At 36.1% G+C, this 21,857-nt stretch overlaps 1 protein-coding gene across 1 annotated transcript in view; it reads right to left on the bottom strand.

The window, feature by feature from the left end:
• Nucleotides 1-321: 321 nt before the first annotated feature.
• KPNA3 (karyopherin subunit alpha 3) overlaps nt 322-21,857 on the bottom strand; it is an 86,585-nt gene continuing 65,049 nt past the window's right edge. The window contains exons 5-19 of the mRNA XM_009277174.2: nt 20,672-20,761; nt 20,429-20,458; nt 20,295-20,347; nt 20,116-20,211; nt 17,600-17,685; nt 14,545-14,631; nt 13,979-14,148; nt 12,796-12,840; nt 10,093-10,224; nt 8,771-8,899; nt 6,943-7,047; nt 6,736-6,807; nt 6,475-6,637; nt 5,458-5,552; nt 322-2,909 (exon numbers count right to left, since the gene is read on the bottom strand). Coding sequence (XP_009275449.1) covers nt 2,811-2,909; nt 5,458-5,552; nt 6,475-6,637; nt 6,736-6,807; nt 6,943-7,047; nt 8,771-8,899; nt 10,093-10,224; nt 12,796-12,840; nt 13,979-14,148; nt 14,545-14,631; nt 17,600-17,685; nt 20,116-20,211; nt 20,295-20,347; nt 20,429-20,458; nt 20,672-20,761 — 1,452 coding nt within the window. The 3' untranslated portion in view covers nt 322-2,810. The remainder of the gene's footprint in view (nt 2,910-5,457; nt 5,553-6,474; nt 6,638-6,735; nt 6,808-6,942; nt 7,048-8,770; nt 8,900-10,092; nt 10,225-12,795; nt 12,841-13,978; nt 14,149-14,544; nt 14,632-17,599; nt 17,686-20,115; nt 20,212-20,294; nt 20,348-20,428; nt 20,459-20,671; nt 20,762-21,857) is intronic.

The following is a 21,857-nucleotide window of genomic DNA, read 5'->3' as shown; positions in this document are numbered from 1 at the left end:
CCTTGACACTATGGTGCGCCTTCAAACCTTTAAACTGAAGTCACTAATTAACAGTTACGTGGATCAGCTGCAGCCCACTTACCACAGCCTCCTCTACACATTTGGGAAACATCTCCTTAAAAAGTATAAAACTCCGTACTGGAACGGTATCCAAAGTTTCAGGGATGACTGCATTAGCTTACTTTATTCATTCTTGTAACATACTTCAAACTTTGATGCCGAGTTCTGCTGACTAATACCTAGTCACAGACAAAAACCCCTAAGTCAATCTGTGAAGGCTAAGCAGTTTCATAATCTTCAAAATAAGTTCTTGAATTTTTATAGTATTTGATAGCAGCTTTTTATTGGTTACAAAACCTAAGCCCATATACAAAATTAGGAACACATTTAGATGCCTCTTTGAAAGAACGTTTTAGTCTATTTTAACTGATAGTTTAAAAAAATAATAAAAACAATGCAATTTTAAACACTGTTCTGAAAACGTAAAAGTGCAGCAATATACTTTGTTTCCTTTATTAACTATGAAATGGTGCAATCCCAATCAAAAGCTGATAAGGTCACAACAGAAAGAACTGAGCAAACGCTTTGTCCTGCCTTACCCAGTTCTCCGATGTTCACTTTTAATGTAATGCATTGAGTGCAAGAAGAGGATCAAATCTTCACAGTACTGGAAAACTGTTGTTTCGATATCAATTTGTACGTAATCTCTAGGATAACAGCGAGTGCAGGCTGAACAGGGTATCCGTCAGTCTATATGGCATGTAGGGAGACTAAATTGCATTAGAAGGGGGGAAATATTTGTTCACAATAACATCTGCTGGAACTCTAATTTCACAAAAACTTTGTGACCTTACCTAACTTTGACTTTTTATTGTTTAGTTTTTTAGCGAACACCACACAGTTTCAAGATTTTAGACTATAGTGTGTGAATAGGATGCAGTTACCATATGAAGCTTCAACTCAACTTTTGGGAAAAGAAAAAAGGCACAATGAACTTCAACTCAATTTTATGTGCACAAGAGTTGAAAAATCTGAGCCACCTTAAAGAGAAATTGATTCTAAAATTTATAAAACCTATAAATAATCAGAGGCCAAACCACTATATTAAAACAGATTATCTAGCAAGTAAAAATCTTGCAGTTTAAACATACGCTTGTATCCAGTTGAGATACAAGACAACTCACTCTTTAAAGTGGCTCCACCTTGGCAGATATATATTTAATGAATGCACACCTGCTATGCGTTGTTCATCAGTGGAAAAACAGCTGATCCACAAAGCTCTGATGGCATCTGTCCTTATCTTCATCACAGTAAATACAACCCACATCCAATAACTAAATTAGTTTAGATTTTTCTATCCCTTCACATCAATGCATTGGGAAATTACACCCAGTAAACAACAGCAACAAAACCAGTTTGTGTGATAGCTTACAGAATTTCAGAATTATCGATCTTCACCCCAGCAATACCAAAATCCCTTTGAAAATGACTGGGTCAGACGATTTTCCAAAAGCAGTGACCTCACATACCTTATGTAAAGTTATTTAATGTGCGCTGCACATCAGGTTTATGCTGAATAACGGCAGCTTCCATACAGCCTCACACATCAACCAGTTTGTATCTTTTTTAATCACGTGAATAAGATTTGAGACTAATTTCTGAATTACTCTTCCAATACTCCAAGAATGAAGCTTTTATGACGCTTCTAAGTAGTTGCTGGTTTGTTGCCAACCACATCATCATAAGCACTGGTTACTAAGTAAAAAATAGTTTAAGACTAAATTACAGTAAACATGAAAGCTCCACAGTTTAAACCCAATATAAATCAACCATATCCAATTATCAATTTAAAACAAAATATATTGACTACTGAAAGTTGAAAGCAAGATTCTTTTTAACTAATACATTTTTGGACAGATTTTTTTTTTTTTTTTTCTCCTACAGTCTGGGACTCTTGCTTTCAGCTTAAACAGAAGTTCAAGTCCATAACAGGTTGTAGCTCAGGTAAAATACCATGCACAGCATTTGATTACTTCAAAACAGCAGGAACACACAGGCTGAAGTGAGTGGTCAAATAGGGCTCGCTGTTCTCAAAAATTAGGTATAATGGCAAAAGCTTTACCAGTCCAAATCTACAGTTCATTCTCCAACCCTGGTTTCTGAGGCAGTTAATGAACACACATCAATTATTGATAGCTGAAGTAGTTTTTTTGTTTGTTTTAAACTTAAGTGTTTAATCAATTGCCAAGTTTTTTGTTTGTTTGTTTTTTTAAGTTACTTTTATTTCAGTTTCACCAATGAAATTCATTTGGCTTGCATTTTTGAATCTATTCTTCCACATAAAGTATATGAAAATATGTTTGTGGAGGACGATGATGGAGGCTCAGAGCAAACTGGGCCCCTGTAAAGTCTTCCAAAATGTACGCATCATACCAAAGTGTCTTGATCCACAGCGCACCATTTTCCAAAGAAGCTACTTTTCCGTGGAAAGCCAATGTGCCACCACTATGGAATATTCTTAACAAAACTGCAGATTGCGGTTGTCAGCATGTGGCACCAGGAAAAAGGCAAAAAAAGGTAGTTGGGACTGTTAAAAAGAATTCTGAAACAGTTTAAGAGATCATGCATATGCATTTACAGTCCATGTGATAGTGACGTTTGGCAACTGCAAAGTGACCGATACATGGCTTGCTTTAGAAGCATCAAAACGAAGAGGCATGTGTGTCTTGGAGCCTTTTGTTTCTTCACTTGGTAGCCATCTGGTGGTGCTTCATACTGGTGTGGGACAGAGAAGCTGCACTTTTTTGAACTTAAAAATTAAATTCTTTTGTTTGAAGGTTGGCTGTTGGATCAAAGTTGTAAGTACCTCCTTGAGTGGCTTCAGGAATGAGACTGGGATCTTCATCGATCTATAAAATACAACAACAAAAATACATGAGAGGCCAGATCCCTGGGCAATTCAGTACACGTAGAAGAGATTCACAAATGTTCATATTTTCTTTTTTTTTTTTAAACATTATTGCAATAAAATTGGATCAGTTTTTGCAACTCAATTCCTCAAATATGTTTAAAAAGAACAACGTATCAACTCTGTTCTAATACCATTAGGGAAACAGAAAATTGTAACGGTTAGAGACTGGGTTGCCGCTGGGTCAAAGCAGTTGCTATTTTAGCTGTACGATTTAATTTTCAATGCCAATTTTTAGTACTTCTGGAGTTGGCTAATCACTAGTTGTGAATTCCAAAATTAGTTTTGTACTTTCTGTTTTCTTTCAACATGAAAATCATTTTTATCGGCAGCTGATAGAAAGACTTACATAAAGCTTAAAAGAGTACTCAGTATCTCCTATCAGAATCTGAAGGATTTAGAATTACTCATTTCAGAGCAGTTTTATATAGCTCTCATAAGCGCAATCTGAATTTTTTTTTTTTTAAACCAAAAGTACTTCATTGCTCTATGGATATAGAATGAAAGGCGTCAGTATCCAACTTCACCCAACTTCCTCACAGCTGTTAGAATTTAGGTATCTACTGCCTCTAGGAACAGCACATAACATGGTCAGTAGCATAAATACACACAACTTCAAACCCCACCCGTCCTCCTCCAAATCACCAACTGCATCTACTCTCCGAACATGCCACCTCTACAAACCAGGCTGCAGGAGCCACATGCCTCGTTTCAAACCGTGTGTCATTCTGAAGCAGGTAAGAGCCCTTGTGTGGGGGGGTCTAAATAGCTTTCTGAGATCTGGCCTTGGAGTAGTGCGGACATCAGAACTGACTCACCTAAAAATCTTTGTTTCTCTTTACTTTGGGTGACAATACCTAAATTGGAGGGAAGAGATTAAGGCCTTTGGCGACAGCAACCATCAGCAGGAGGAAGAGTGGGGCATGTCATGCCCAAATGAAGATCGAATCCGGTTTCAAAATGCTTTGCAAAACGTTTGTAAGTTGATAAATTAGCACTTCCGCCTTCTGCAGGGGTACTACCAAGTAACGTTACCTAAGTTCACATGCCTTTAACACAAAAACTAAAGTCAGGAAGCCATTAGTGCTGGTCCTAAAGTACAGGCCTGTGCACTTCACAGGGCTCAGCAAACGAGCAGATGGGATTAACAATGAAGGGGTATGTAGTAGCCAGCAACATCTCATGAGAATACAGAAGATCCTGAAGTGACAGAAGGCAGGAATACTCCTGGGCAGTCAATCTTAACATTGCCAAAAGCAGGCTAACATAACCAGTCTCTTGTCTCCCTAGGGCAATTTGGATTTTTTTCTGTGTTATTTTTGCACCAGTCCTCAAATGACAAGGGTTATTTGCCTACTTACAGTTACTGCCTGAAAATCTGTCTGGGTTTATGTTTTAACTCCTATCTCCTAATCATGGAATTTCTACAATTTCAAGTTTCAGAAGCCCCAGAAAACATGGTAACAGTATGAACAATAATCTGAAGTAAAGTCTTGCTCCTGAGTAAAGGAGGTAAATTCAGCAAATCAGGCGAAGATTAAATTGCATTAGTTTATATAAAAAGTAAATGCACAAAAGGGAGTACTAACCTCAAAAGGGGTATTTTTCCACCCGCACCAACTAGACTGTGCTCTTCAGTTAGCTACAGAAGTCTCAGAGCCATTATGGAGACTATTAGACACTGCTCACAGAATCATTACAAGCATAGGGAACTTTTCACATATCTTAAGTTCGTGACTAACTTCGCAATCACTTGATGGGCCCATGAATTGAAAATTAACAAGTCCTAAAGTTAGAGCTGGTATCTGAAGAGTTCAATTTAAGAGAAGAACTGAAGACATAGTTCTGCTAGGCTGCAGAACTACAGACACACTGGATGGCCTAGAAAAGATAATTATTATTTGTCTTCAAATTGCTTGTTGAAGTGCTTCTGAGGCACTCAGCAAACACAAGCACACAAATTTGACCCCAAAGGGTCAAAATACCTAATCAGGGTGCAACAAAGTATCAGATGATCTAGATCAATCAGTTGCAGAAAGTGTTAACAGTTTTGATGACTCTTTTCAATGCAGAACCCAGACTGAGCAATTATAGAGCTGAAATACAGTAATCTATCTGAAAGTAAGGATCCACTCCCCCCCTCCAAAGACTGATGTACGAGAAAGTAAAAAGGAGAGCCAGAGAACTGTTTATATTCTAATCACAAGTAGTTACATGTCAATTTACATGTCAGTGTGACAAAATTAGGTCAGTGTCAATTTATTAGGCAAAACCAGAGTAGTCATCTTGATGTCGCTAAAGAAAATTCTTGATATTGAGAAACTCTTCAAAGACTTCCAATTAAGGGAAGCTGTACTGAAAAAGGAGCAGGAAAACTGACTTCCCAGATAACCTATATGTTCATGACAATTGGAACTGAGGAACAATGACAATGTACTTACTTAGCTAACAGCACAGCGCATATACGCTTCAATCTTTAGCATACTTACATCATCACCAGAGAAATACTGATCTATGATTTCAAATGCTAGTTTATAAATGTCTTCATTCTCATGCTGTTGCAAGGCTTCAATTTTCTCTAACCCTGAATAAAAGAAAACGGAGAAGAGGTTTACAAGTTTAAACTGGAGTTACTGACTACTTTGAAAAAACTAAGAAAAATAATGAAACATTACTACTGAAACATACTAGAAAAGATGTAGCTCAGTTTGCAAATATTATCTACACAGTAGCTATCTTTGTCTCTAAAAGGGAAGAGAAATAGTTTGTGAACCTTTGCATGCCATGGAATATCCCATTTTATGAACAAGGGATAATCCTCTCTTTTTAGATAAAACTCTCTGTATTTAATTTTTTTAAGACGACTTCTGTCTACTACACAGCTTTTGTTTTAGTCATTGTGCTTTCTGTATATCACCAAAAAGAAGTGGCTACATTTGTGTGTTGCATACGAGTTTAAAACAACAGGCAACAAAGCCTCACACCAAGACTAGTCCCATTTTTAAACTGAGTATGGAATAATACAAGGGAAAAACTTCCAGTGTAGTACGTTCTTCAACATCCTTTTACTGCCATCTTACTATAATACATTAATTAGCATGTGTTAAAACTTGGATTGCAATATCCAAAAGACTCCTCATCCTGCTTTGGTCTGTAATGAAATGGTGATCCTAACAACTGCTTCCAAGGCAATGAACTAAAGCAAGAATTGTGTTTTTTACCACAGAACAATGTATATACAATAATCAAATGAAGTACGATTCTCATTTAAACCTAAAAAAACCCTAAGCTACAGAAAGCTCCTTCAACAATTGCCTCCAACATGACCATCTTTAAACCAAACTAGATAGAAAAAAAAAAAAAGTCATTTCTCATTACAAAAGTCTCACTTGCGTATTCAAACAGCCCATGGTAAAAAAATGCTGTAGTAAATATCAACATCAGCAAGGGGAAGACAGAATAATATCCAGCAAATTAAATTTTTTAAAAGCCTAATAAGCACTTACCTCCACACTCTTCTATAATTTCAGCTATTGTGCTAGCCTCATCACCAGCCATTATCAGGATGTTTTTCAGACCATCCAGCACCACCTGTACCACTTGAGAATCCTTTACTGAGAGTAGATTGCAGAATGGTGGGATTACATTTTGCTGTACAAGGTATTCAACCTAAATAATTGAAAGAAACAGGCTTTCAACATTGTGCTGCTTACAAATGGCTGCATGTGCAATGTTTTAGTGACAATTTGAAATCCCACTACACATACCTGATCTTTTCTCCCACTTATTGTCAAATTGCTAATTGCCCAAGCAGCTTCCTTTTGTGTTCCAAAGTCCCCCTGAAAAATAAAATTAATAGCTCATTAAAATCAGCATGGAAACATCTGTCAAGCTTATTATTAAAAATCACAGACTCCTCATGTCAGATTTATAAAAAGAGGATGACAACTCGCATAGCTGATAGTTTGACTGACCTTAGCCAGCTGGTGTATGATCATAGGGATTAGCCCAGCATCTATTACAGCCTGGACTTGTTGCTGGTTTCCTGCTGTGATATTGGAAAGGAACCAAACTGCTTCCTACAATTGGACAAAATAAAAAAAGCAAAACACTTTAAAAAAGTCAACAGATAAAAAAAAAACCCAGCCAAACAAAACAACCTCAAAACCTAAAATCGTACCATGACCAATCACTAAACAGAGTCTCCAGGTTTCATCCCCAATAGCACTTTTAGCACAGAAACTTTTATTGCACTGTGAAAGCCAAACACACAGGGGATCAATGTAAAATTGATATGATTAATTCACAGGGCCAGATTATTACTTACACAAGGAGTGTCTCCATACACTGGGAGCAATACTGACTTAAAGCTTATATCCACTTTGTACTGCTGGAGTCACAGCCATGTTTTAAACTTGAGAACAGTTTTGCAAAGAAAATAGGAAAACTGGTAAAACCTCATATAAAAAAGGACCTATCCTGTAATATTTAACAGCTCAGTAGTAGCTTTCTGTGCTGATACAAGGAAGACCAACTCCAGCTCCCGTTTTCTTCCTGAAACATGAAGTGCAGCTCCGAAAGCTCATTCAAGGCCTCCCATTAAGTATCAGACAGGACTCTCAGTCCTGAGACCTTACTCAGCAGTTATCTCCTTCAGGTGGTTCATCGGCATAGCTAACATCTATCTAATGGTAGTTACAAATTCCTGGTTACAAAGGGTGATATGTGTCAAGGCAATCCAGAACATCTTAAAAAGGCTCCAGTCTTAAGTTAAAAACAAACAGATGTGGCAAGCCACCAATTGTGAAGTACTTCAGGAAAAAAACATAATGGGTTTCATTTTTTAGGGATGTATATCTGGCTTTTATTTGTATTTGCCCCTCACAACACACACTTAAAACAAAACTCAAAGCATTTATAGATTCCCCTTATACAAAAATAATTCCTTTCTTGGCATTCAAAAGGAGCTCTTCATCATTCTTTTCTGACAGCTAGAAGGGCAGGCAGAAACAAATCACAGCAGTTTGAACTGTCAAGGATAACTTCTTCAGACCTCTTGGCAGTTGACAGGGCCTGAAGAAACAGAGCTTCCTCACAAACAGTTTTCCCCTCAATGGTACACTAAATAGGGGAATCACGTAAGCTAAACAAAAAAGCCTCCTCTTCAGCCAGCCCCATCTTTGCAGTGGAAGATGGCATGATGATTAAAAAAACCAAAAATGCAAATAACATGAAATACAGCTGTGGAAAAGAGGGCACTGACCACTTTCATCTAACTCCCCCTATTCCATCCAGTCCTTGCAGCAGCGAAGTTACCTCTGCCAAAAGGAAGGAGAGGAAATGCAGGGACCGTTTTCAGAAAAGGACAGTGGTAGTCCCTACTTCCTTGAAGGTGAAGTTGGACAAGAGAACAAACTCCACTATGAAAAGGTGGAGTGGAAAAACTGGATCAATCTTACTCAACTCACTGGACTCAACAAAAAGTAACACTCTTTAGTTATGAAAAACTATAATGCACGTTAGCCAGTTACTCACTTTGCAAATGAAAAAAAAGTATCATGCTCCAAAGCAAAAACCATCAGTCCTCCCAAAAAGCACTAGGCATCAACACCAATGCATGGATCCTCACTATGGCTGTTTGGCTTTAGTCCTAATTAAGCATCAGCCTCAAAGGCTGCATCTTTATACTAAATTGCTCACATGCCGGAAATAATAGCTGTAAGAAATTCTTCTGTAATATTCTACAGACTACTGTTTTATTTCTTAAACAAAAAGATTAAGTTAGGAAGAAACAAATCATACCTTATTTATCTTCTCTTTTGGATGCGTCAGGAGATTTGGGAAATAAGACAAAACATCACAATTGAGAACAACTTGTGTCTGTTCATCAGTACCAGTTACTATGTTGCCTACTGCTCTCAGTGCTGCTGTCTGAATATCCAAAGTGGGAAGGAAAAAAAATTGCATGTTAAAGACATTGCTGTTACTTATGCTAAAACAAACATCATTTTAAGACATCTCTTTATAAAAACACTTTGCAAAATACAATTTAGCACTTCATCCTCTGAGCTACATCCTAAAAATGGGTACTGTTTCATCAAAACAGAAACACACAGTACAGCATTTTACTGAATAGACGCACTGCAGCTCAACTCAGAAAGTGTAAAGATGAGAAATTAGAAGAATATTAAAACAATAGAAGAGTTAATTCATAGAAGAGTTTTTATCTTATAGAAGAGTCAAAATTACATTAACTGTTTCTAGGCTTTGACTATGTCCACCAAGGTTGCTTCCTTCTCCATTCAGCTCTCCAGTACAGAATTAAAAAACCCACGACTACTTTTCTTCTTATTGACTCTCAGTTGACTTTCAGAAATGGACTTTATATCTTTATGTATTGGTTAGTAAATGCTTTACAAGTGACAGAATACTGGAGAGACTCCTTTTCATCAAGTGAACTGGTCTGACAAATTTCAATACAGCCAAGTCTCATCCAATGTACAAACTAAACAAACATGACAAATGCACAGATACATAAAAAAAGCTCCCAATTACAACGGTTGGTTTATAAAAATCAAGCACACATTAACTAACTTTTAGTTTCTCTTTGCCTTTGAAATTAAATCGGACAAGCTCAGTTAACCTACCTTTTGTAGCTAATTAGAAATTTACTTTACTAAAAGGACTCGGCATCTGCAAATATTTTAACATTCAAAAGGTCCTCAAGTATTACTTGATTTCCATGAGCTATTCAGACAGAATATGCACAACCATGTATGCAGCAACAGAAAGAGTGCATATAACTTGAATTCTGGAAAACGTAAAATCTGTCGTCATTAAATCTTTTAGGACTACAAAAGGAAGGCACCCCTGGTAATCACACAATGGAAGTTAATGTTTAACCTGCCACTTTACTTAAAAACTATATTAGAACTGTTTTGTTAGAGCTGTCTTTCATTTTAATAATCTTTTTTCCCCACTGTAGGCAACACTTGTTCAGTTTTACCTGCAACAAATGTAGCTATAAATGCTCATCTTGGTACTCCACCAATAAATACTCTAAGGCACATTTTTTAGAAAATAGCTTACGAAGGACTATTCAATAGCAACTGAACCAGACTTACTTGAACTTTAACCTCCTGATGACTCAGAAGGGGAACTAGAAAAGGTACAACTCCTGAATCAATCACCATTTGTATCTGTTCATTTCCACCGTCTGTTAAGTAGGACAAAGCCCAAACAGTGTCCACAAGAATCTACAAATCGGAAAGAACACGGTTTACACATTGAACAGTAAAATCCATATAATGGAGTCTTAATTTAGTGATCAACATTCCACATGTCTGGGGGGAAAAAAAAGGGCATGCAATTTAGTTACAGGAAAAACTCAAACATTATGACGAGACCTAATTAGTAAAATGTTAGATCATTATGTACAACTATGAAAACTGGGGCCATTTGTTCCATAGTAACAATTTCTATATGTCCTCTCTCAAAATTATTTTTTAATTAAAAATGGTGCATAAAGTGACAGCATACAGCATCTCACAAAGGTAAACTGTTGGGCTTGATTTGCATTTCAAAGATAAGACAACCAGCTCAGTTACGTAGTTGTCCTAGTAACTTTCTGAGGAAAATACCGACCCAGCCTCCTAGCACTGCTATAATTTGTTAGCTGGGCTATCTTTTCATGACAGAATACCTAAGTCCCCTTAGTCTCTAATCCATCTATCTACACCTTAGCATTTCTGATCCATAGTGCAGTTCTGAAGTGAAACTCCACACTATTCTGGAGGTATGCCTTTTTTTGCCTTCATATTAAGATTAAAATCCACAGCAAAGGAAAGGAGTTCTTATACCAACTACAGGACTAGCAACTATTGTAAGGTGGCAACTGTTCAAGCAAAGCAAAAACCCACAGAGAAATGACTATCATGCACGGCAATCTTAGTATCTTAAAGAAAATAAAAGACTAAGTCACTGATGACTTGGTAAGGATGACTTGAGAGCCCTCAAAAGAAGAAAGGTACAAAAGTTACAGTCATTGGAAGGCAGGATCTGAAGCAGAAACAAAGCCAGCAGAAAGAGGGATATCCCATCACTTAGAGATGTTGTTAGGAACTGCCGGAAGAGAAATCTGCACCCCACTGAGGACATCATCTGTTGAGGTACCTAGATCTACGCTACTTTTAAAACAGATACCCATTTAAAATTTCCAGCTATTAAGATAGCTAAATACTACAGTACTGAGACATAGGAAGGACTTGAAAGTCCTGACCCACAGGCTGCTTCCACCCAGCTCCAGGGACCAGACAGCACAGACCTAATGCTTTCTTGACACAGCCTGCTGCTGCCCTCACCTGCTAATGCCACAGGGACAGCAGAATGTGCTGCAGTGGAGCCAGTATCGCAGCAGAAGCAGTGAGAGATGGTGCCTCACCAGTTTGCTGCCCCACAGCCCTGTTGGTGATGAGAGCAGCAGCCGCCAGAAGCACTCACAGGACTGTTGGCTGACCTACCTGCATCACTGACTCATCTCCAAAGATAGGTTTGCTGCTCCAGTACAGAGAGGCTGGGACCAGACTGGTACCTCCAAACTAGCACCTGACTCTCAGGATCAAAAAGACGGGCACTCTAATTGAGATCAGTCAAAACCTGGCATCACATAGTCTCATATCTACTTCAAGAAGCTCTCACACAATCATCGCTTGCAAAAGCTTTCAAATTTGGCAGGGAAAAAAAGCCTATAGGTTAGAGATATGTTTGGGTTTTGCTATGAATTTCCATTCAGGTTTGTCCAAATTACAAATTGGAATGTCACCATGTGCTGTCTCCCACTCACATTACACTGGGAAAACCCTGGCAAAATTGCAAATTAAACTATTTGCAAATATTTTGTGGAGCCAAGCCCACTTCACCATTAAAAGAGCAGCAGAAACATCACTACCACAGCATGGAAGTAATGAAAGACAATTCCACCAATCTTATGCTCTATCCCCAGACCCACCACAAGGGTTCAATTCCTGCTTCCCTAAATTGAAGGATCACTATAGGGAGCAAGGGTCAAAGACATTACAAAGTCCTGACAGGAGGAGGAGGAAAAGAGCAGCTCAGTATTCCTTAGTTACACAGATCTTTGTTCCTGAAATCCCAATATGTGACTTCAGGAGGTAAGTTCACTCACCCCTCTAGGACTTTACTCAGAAAAATATATGTAAACCCACGGATCTGGAATGTGGGAAGTACTGAAGGTTTAGTATTAAAAACCTGAAGGAAAGTTGTCAAAGGTGCCACAAAACAATAGTTTATTACTGTTTATTTAAGTATATTTTCATATGTGATTTCCTTAGTTAAACAGGTTGCAAAGTCAGGCACTCAACAGGTTACAAAAGTCAGATTAACCCATACGATCACAATATTTGATTGGACTGATATGTAGAATTATATGTATTTTTTCTATACATGCATTATATATCACCTATGCAAAATTATAAATTGGGGCAGAATTAAAGTGAAGCTGATGGTAAAGCTGGCACTTTAAATTTCTAGTGCTCAATTCTGCAAGATAGGATTTTTTTGATGAGGTTTCTAATGTAAAGGATAAAAAAAAACTTTTAGAAAAGATTTCAGAAATGGTGTTTGCACTTTTTTTCATGCTCTGAATAACTACAGTTGTATTAGTCTTTGCATTTAATTGTGCATTTACTACTTAATTATACATAAGTTAACACACAAAAACAAGTTTGCCACTTAAACACAATCTTGCAGCATTTTCTCTCTAGAGAAAACAAACAATCTAAATATCTAAAACTTTAGAAATTACTTACGTTTATATCTGTATGGTAAATGAGAACACACAATGCTGGCAAAATCTGAAAAGAAGTTCATCAGTAGAAAAAAATTGGCTGTACAATCATGAATCCAAGTACTGCAGCCACAAAGCTTAGCTTGAGATTGCATTAGCATATTGCATTCACACACTTCCCAGCAGCTGGTCATTCCCTAAAAGTATGTCTAAAAATATATATATAATATTTAAAATTTGTAAAAATACAAGACAGTGCTATATTTCAAAGACACACAGAGAGCAGACTATATTTTGAGGGAAAACAAGCAAACAGAGATAAGACAACCCCCTGCTATTTTGAAAGCTTTGTTACCACACAATATAATAAAAATCATTAGCCTACTATCAATATATAAAACCCTCTTGGATTAAAGTAAAATTTTAATTTTGTATTCACTTACGGAGAAAATATAAAACTGAGCCATGATAAGACTGCTTAGAACAGGGTTTTTTATTTGGTAAAGCATTACTTCTAAAGGTTTCCCCGTTCTCTGTTTCATTTTTAAAATTTCATTAAAGTTTAGTTGCTAACAATATTATACTTCACATGGCTTCAAAAACTATATCTACACTTTGGAATTTATCTTAAAATGAAGAATTTTACGTACATTACAGCTATAGTTCTAGTCAAATATCATCACTTTAGCTGTGCCTACTCTACAAACACTGCATTTGCTCTGTTCACCAGTTTGAAAGGATTTTCAGATGCTTCTCTTCTCCAGTGGGGACTTGACATTGACTGCGTGTTCACAGGTAGTCGAAACAAACACTGCACTACATTCACTAGTTTACTTACATTTCCTCTTACAGAAAATAATTACATTTGAATACTTCTATATACAGAATCACGTTCGTAGCCTTCTTTTGACAAAAACATGAAATGCTGAGTATGTTAACACTTTCTAGTGTGTTAATTTCTTGTTGTGTCCATTTTAATATATGGCTCGTCAGTCTTTAGTCTTACTCAGTTTCCGATGTTACAAATACCTTTACAACAGCCTTAGTAAGAAGCATCAAATCGGTCAAACTACTTAATTTAACAACTGGTATGTGGCACAAGACAGTGGCAAAAAACATGCATAAATTCATAGTATGACAATGTAAAACATTTGGCCTCTAGCCCAGAGTATAAAAAATTATCTGTCTTGTAATTCTTTATTTACCTCCTGAACTGTCTCCATAGGCGGTGCGGGGTCCTTATTCCTGCAGAGATTTACAATGACCCATGTGACGTTCCGAAGGAAGGTGATGGGAATGGAGGGATTGATGAAGGACAGAAGAGGTTTGACAACTCCCAGTGATATGACATAATCTCTACACTGAGGACCATCACCTACAGAAATGAAAATTGTTGTAAAAGAAATTACATTAAAAATGGAAAATCCTGAAATGTATGCAATGACATGTTGGGATACTGAAATTCTATGTTTCCTCACCAATAGTCTACTACTAGCAGTTCGTGTTCAAATAAATATACATACGTGCAGACATGTATGTATATTTTACGAGACACAAAATTTATCCTGTTAATATTTTGTGCAGCAAGTGCTACTATTCTTTAGAAAAAAATAGGATGTACGTATGTAATTCTGGCCACATGAAAAATTATATTAAGCCACAGAATTCAGAGGAAACATAGTCTCATATGATAATGCCAATGTTCAAAAAGTCAAATTCTAAAATAAAATGCTCCCTGAATTCAAATCATTATAATAACAACAAGAGTTACCTATAATATTTCCGAGAGCCCAGACAGCTTGCTCACAAACATTCTGGTGTGGTGAATGAAGTAGTCTCAAGAAGAGGGGTACTGCATCTACAGAATGCAAAGATCAGATTTGCTTTTACTGGGACATGGTATATGCACAATACTTTCACTGATTAATACAAAAAGCTTTCGCTACCATGCCTTATACTAAGATACATGTTTCTATTATGAAGAGCATACAAAACCTCAGTTAAACATTTCTATACATATCTAGAGAGGGGAAAAAATAGACTTGAGAAGCAACTATTAAACAACAATGCTCCCCACGTGTAAATATTTCCCCAGATTTCTCAAAGTGATATGCAAGAGCCTCGAGTATGTAGATGCTAGGTTTAATGTCCTGGTAATTCAGATTTTCCAGTTATCCAACATCACAATACATACCTAGCAGAATGACATTCCTACTCATGCAAACGTGCTTCAAATCTTGACTTTAAGAAAACAGCTTCCTCCCAAGAGGTGGCTATAGTTAGTTTCCGTATGCAGTGAAGATTTACATCCATCTGCCAGTCCTAAGACACGTTTTAATTTGCTTTTATATATCGCAGGCAACATACCAGATTAAGGAAGCGGTACTGATTTTAGATATCAGTCTCTGCTGAGTTAAATAAATTTAATAGAGCTAAGAAACCATCCCTCTACTATTCCCATGCACTACTTCCCTTTGGATAACCCATACTGTTGAAAAGACAGTAATTCTTGCAGCAATTTTTTAAATCTATATATGATCATACTCGTCCTATAGTCTTTCTGAGCAAAGTAAAATAGATCAATTTATATACTGTTGAAGGAAATAATATTTTTTTCTTGTAGAAATAGCTTCAGAAATTTTAAAAAATTGCAACACAATTTGTGAGCAACTGTGAATCAATATTCTGTTGATAATTTAACATGTGATAATGAGCCAAAAACTCCTGATGTATCTTCCTAAAAATACAGAGCGATGAAGAATAAAGACAACCTAAAATTCCTTCCCCGCCCTAGATGAGTAATTCAGCAATTGCCTACAACTGACAAGTTAGGAGGGACAGCAACACACCGTCGCTTAAGAACACACTCTGTTCTTGTAACAATCATCCCACTTCCATTAGCTCAAGTGGAATATTCTAGCTTCCTTCTCAGTGATTACTGAGATTACACTTCAGCCATATGTGTATTCAACATATTTCAGAGAGGAGGGTCAAGTATGTAGTTTATATCAGACTGCAATCCTGGTATGCTTTCAAAAGCACAAATGAAATTATTTCATATCAGCACTCCGGCAGAAGGACAGTCTAAGAAAGCATGAGTTGCAGGCTATCTGATCTACTGCTCTCGAAAAATTAATTACTTCTCCTCCAAATTGGCTCCTGCCAAGATCTATTCTGTGTATATCGTACTTCTCTTTTGCTGGGCCTTCCAACTGCCATCTGTCCCTCTTGATTGCAGGAGGCCGCCGCCTTTTGTATTTAGGCTGCACCAGCCTCTTCTATAGCTGCAAGGGTCTATCTCTTTGTCTCCTCAAACAGTCCCTTATCTAATGGGAGTAGAGTTGGGAGGCTGTTTTCCTTTAGTCATCTCCCAGCCAAAGCAGCAAGACTTTTAGACTAAACTTCTTCCATTTTCTCTTCAGGAGTAAAGCTTGGAAAAAGCTTTTTGCTTCTTTAAGGTCATTTTATCACATTTTCTTCTTTTCAAGCGTTAGCTAAACAGATTTTGGGAGAGACATATCCCAGCCTGAACTTCTAGTAATTGTTCAGGTAACAGCAATGCTTTTGGCTGTGCTGTACATATTTTCATTCTAATTTTAATTTTTACTTTATGATTTCTTCCAGATTTTTTTCTGCAAAGCTAATACTATAAACAGCCTTTTCATTAGATTCATTCATTCAAATATGGTAACATTGTGGGACTTGAAAAAGGAAGAAAACAATGACTAACCAATGAACAAGTTGGGAAGGATGAAAAAACCTTGGGTATAGATTTTTCAAAGATATTTAGACATCAGAAAAGCAATCTAAAAACAAAGATGCCCAAACCACATCAGGATTTTTTTAAGCAAATTCAAGACCGATTTTTTTTAAAAGGCGTTGGATTTTTATCCAAAGCTTATTTTGATAAGCATTCTTATTCTATTGCTCCAATATCTTAACTATACAGAATCTAACAATTAGTGAGATATTTTATTAGCTATTAAAACATACAAAACAGCATTTTGATTTGAAAGGCAGGTTCATACACTTAAAAAGAAAAAGAAATCAAATAAGCCACCATTTTCCCATATAAGAACACTGAATATGAATAAGCCAAGACAATTTATTATATGTTTGCTTATCTATAGTCTCCTGTTTAACGACAAAATGTTGTATTTAGCATAAAGGTGATTGTTTTAAGATAAGCGTGCTGATACAGAAAAGCTATATATATAATCTTGAAAAATTAATTTGAATAATTTTTCTTCAATCAACTTCAGAGTTTATTTCCTATCTCTTTTCATAATGGAAGTCTCACTGGCTGGTTAAGCAAAAAACGAAGGCAGCACAACAAACTCAGTGTGTACAGGAGATACTAATCATACAGTCAAGGAAAGGATGGTAATTTTCTTAACTTTGTATTTAAATGGGCAACCTTACATAACTATATGTATTTAACAACTTTAATAAGATTTATGAACATACCTTTGAGGTAGAAAGAATTACTTCCTAACATAAGTTTTAGCCATAGGGGAATTAACAGTACATGATTTCAGAAATCAACCCAAGACTTAGAAAGGACTAACATTTTTTGTCATACTCATTATATCATCTGTCACTATCTTCTTTATGGGAAAATCGGGTCTGGGATCCTTAATATTAATCGTTAGTGACAAACAGATTAATGTTTAAGAGCAAATGTAGAAATTTTTTTAGAAAGAGGACAGACATGCTTTTATTATTTTATTGGTTTTGATAACAAATGCATTTGCTATTCAAATATCCCCTTTTCCCTTTTACCCACAATATCCACTGCCCCCCAAAAACCAAACTGTAATACTTACTAGACTGTACAACAGCTTGAGTCTGTGCAGAAGTGCCTGATGCTATGTTGGTCAATGCCCATGCAGCTTCAAATTGTAATGAAGGACTGTAATGAAATAATTTTATAGTAATAAGTTAAAACATGATCTGCAGATTATTTTATGGTTCATTTCAGTATTACTAGCTGTATCCACTCTGACACACTCTACATTTAAGCAGTGCCACTGGGCTAAAAGTTTAAAAAAAAACCCAAAAACCTCTAAGCCTGGACATTTCAGAGGAAAAGCTATAAGAAAAAGAAGATTTTACATTCTATGACCTTTTGTAAACCACCCATCATTCTGACTTCATATTAGTAATAAAAAAACCCCAAAAGCAGTAATACTTGTTGAAGTACATACCAACCAGTGAAGCTGACCATTACTCTAGTCAACTAATTTTCTCCTGTATGAAAGATGTCTAGCACCCCTCATCATAAAATTTAATTATGCCTCTCCGATGGGCAAGAGAGACCTCTTCACATCCAACTGATCCAAACACTATTCATATTTAGTGAAGAAAGTGCAACTGTCTTGCTGCCATTAGTAGTTCTCAAGAAATTAACCATGTCTGACCATAACTAATAAAAACTTGGCCCTTCTAACACTACATCCCAGATCAAGCGTAAGCTGGTATACTGGGATAAAGACATTTTTCTGCTCCACCACAGACAGGGGAAAGATCTAGCATCAGTATCAAAAGACAGCATCATACCTGTATTAAAACTGACTTATTAAATGCAGATAAAATTAGTTACAAATATTATGAAAGCTGGGGGAACATCTCTTCCAAGATGTCTGTCAACTGTTGTCTATGCCAACAGCAGTTTAGTAAAACAGTTTGCATGAAAACTGTTGTTCAAGCAAACGCTAAAGGTTAAGAGTTCTAGAAGCTATAAAAGAGTTTACAGCTTATGGTGGTTAGCGTAACAGTAAGGTGTCTGGCTTTGGGAGGAGCAGAAAATATTTACTGTTAGGTAACTATTTTTCATTTCCATGCTTTTTTGGGTCTTTACCAATAAGGTTTTATATACAGCCATAGCACCTGCTTCCTTTAAGCTTTTTCTTTGTGCATTAGTTTCCAAAGCATTTTAAGGTTTTATTGGGGATGGGATTGCAGAAGAATTAGATAGGAGGGCCCAAGATGTGTAAATAAAGAGTTGTAAAAACAAATAGCACCTGTCAGCAGCTATCTATAAACCTTTGTAGTATATAAAAATCTATAAAAAATTCTAGGATCAAATGCTTTAAAATTCTAGTTCTAGGTCGGTCCTTCTTTTCTTCCTCTAGTGATAAGCTTTCAGTTATAACATGAACAACAGCTTTAACAATCTGTTACACAAAGTCTTTGCAGAGTTTACCTCTACTAAATATTATATAGCAATCACAATTAAAAGGACTGCTTAAGAAAATGTTGAGTTCAATTTCGAAAGGCTTATTAAATATTTACAAAGGCAAATCATACAAAAACTAGACAGAAAATTCAAATTAAAAGAATTTTCACAGCACTGAACCATCTACTTCTAGAACAGACAGGCATTCATGACCCATTTTAAAATGCTCTCCTGATTTGAACGTTATTGCCAGCTGCCTTCTAAGCAACTGTTTTGTTAAGCAAGCTAGAAACAAAGCTACTCACGCTTCATGTTTTTGCAACCACCAAATTATACTCAAAATGCGAATTTGCATTTTTGGTTTCTAGCCCTATTTGCAACCACCAAATTATACTCAAAATGCCAATTTGCATTTTTGAAGTTTCTAGCCCTCATGGCTGCAGAAATAGCCTTGAAAATAGAAATACTGTAAATACTGAGACCAAAGATAGGCTAAAACATTTACCTCAAATGTGTTCATCCCCATCTATCTGAATAAGGGTCTCATGGATTGTGGAATATGGCATTTTTCTTACATGTCATTAAATTCTCACAACTACATGCTCAATGTTCTCTACCTCCCTTACTGAAGCTCTTGTTTTCCAACAAAGAATCGTAACAGAGAGCATGCTCACTGTGTTGTACCATCACATGAGGGAGCAGCACAGAACCAGAAGGAGATCCACCTTGCAGTAAGAACGAAAGAAGCTAGAAACTTATGCTAATAACCTTAATGAAAAAGATGACAAGTGTATTCTGACAAAGAGAAGAGCCCTGTTCACAACCAGGCACGTTTTCTGCCTTCACACAAATACACACAGTAAGTCTGAGACAGGTTTCTTAAAAACAGTTAACAAAAAAGTCTGAAATATTCAAAACCAATGAGAAATTTAGTAAGGTTTTCTCCATTAGCTGGATATGCTCATGCAAGCTCTAAAAAAATAAAATGACTTTTCAGTGGCAGAATAAATACTCCTGGAGAATTTATCGTTTATCATCATGGAACGTGATCCACAGTGTCAGATTATATGGTGCTATGAATCCCCAGTTTCATTTGAAATAATGAGATGGTTTTTTGAATGCAGATTTTCAGTTAAAGGTGAACATTCTTAAAAGTATACTTACTTATCATCCCTTTCTAGGCATTTTACCAGAATTGGTAAAATTCCTGATTTTATTGAGTCATCAATAGGTGGATTTCTGTCACTGGATAGGAGTTTTCTGTGAAATTAAAAGTAAAATAAGTAACTTTCATCATGAAAAACGTATAGGAAATGTATTTCTGTGCCTTTATTTATTTTTACCTTGCAGCTTGGACAGCACTTAGTTGGATCACTGGGTTGTCACTTGTGGCGTTCTGAAAAAAAAATTAACAGTAAAAACTAAAAATGCACAGGACACGCACTTCTAATAAAAAAAACAGTTAAATGTAACATACCTGCAGTATAGCTTCTAGTGTTACATTTTGCTTGAAAAGAAAAAGAAAGTGTTTTAGTAATTTTGTTGCTAAATTATATTCTTTTTAAACATTTAATACAATCAAACTAATTTTTGCAGCCTATCAGTTCATAATTTTGCTTTCAAATAACTGCAAGACTTCCAGTGTTAAAGTAAAACCAGAATACATTGTTTTGAGACACCACCAAAGTTTTAAAAATAATTCCAGAATCAAGGAACTTACTGCTTTGAAATCAGCATCAACATCAGAATCTTCTAAACTTTCTTCTTGGGGAACATTTCTTTTTTTCAAAAGATGTTCATCTCTTTTGTTCTGTAAAGGAAAGACGAAAAATAGACACATAATGCTTATTAGTACAGGGTGACGATATAATGGCCCCTTTCAAAATAAAAGTTTAGATAAGATTGCCTTTTTTTAGAGGCATTTGTAACTGTCAACAGAATTTACAGTATTTCAGCTGTAATAATCTAGAAGCTTGCTAATCACAGACAGAACTATGACAATCCATGACATTTGAACGAATTAAAACAGTTTGGGGATCAATTTTCTAACAGACATTTACAATACACATAGATCTGCATGACATTAACATTTAGCCACACATAACAGAAATTATTTTCCAGTATAAGATTAGTTTTCAGCTAAACCTACTTCAAAGTTCCTCAGTTACACATATTTTCATCTTGTGTGTAAAGTAGCATGCTCCATGTACACTGATACTTGTAACATTTCCCACTCACACTGTTAGTCTAATTTCTGACTTAAAACAAAGCACCCTCCAGCCTTAGATCCTTTAAGGAATTACTGAAGAAAAAAAAAATTACCTTTTCAGTGGTAAAGTACACATTTAACTTTTCTACCATGCTTAATTAGAATATTTGAACACCTAAAGCCCTAATTTAAAAAGAAAGGAATCAAAAGATCAATTGTAACTGTATCAAAATGTACTTTTTCACAAGTTTAAAATGTATTTAAAGTATTATTCTAAAAGTATGAAGTGCTCTTTTCTAAATTTTAGACTTTATTTTTTGTTTGGTATGTCTAGAGGTACAATCAAAGATAGAAAGGGCAATGGAAGATGATGATGCAGCATGTATATCTGAACACCTTTTTGTAGTTTGTTTTTTTTTTTTTAATAAGCACATTAAGATTTCAATCTCTAATGAAGCAGAACATTGAAAAGGTGTAACAAACAGCTGTAACACCTAAAACAAATCTATTCTACTAGCAAGGAAAGGCAGGCTTTTCAGTCTCCAAACAATTATCTGATAACCAAACAGTACTGACTGTAGAGATTTTATTATATCACGCCTTGCTTATAATACATAAAAAAGCCTCTAAACAGAATCATGTTTTGAAGGAGTCCCAATATTTTATTTTATGTTAGAAAAAAAAAGCAACCTCAGGT

This window comes from Aptenodytes forsteri, unplaced genomic scaffold (assembly GCF_000699145.1).
Source record: "Aptenodytes forsteri isolate BGI_AS27 unplaced genomic scaffold, ASM69914v1 Scaffold145, whole genome shotgun sequence".
Taxonomy (NCBI): Eukaryota; Metazoa; Chordata; class Aves; order Sphenisciformes; family Spheniscidae; genus Aptenodytes; species Aptenodytes forsteri.
This window is presented reverse-complemented; position numbering and strand designations above follow the sequence as displayed.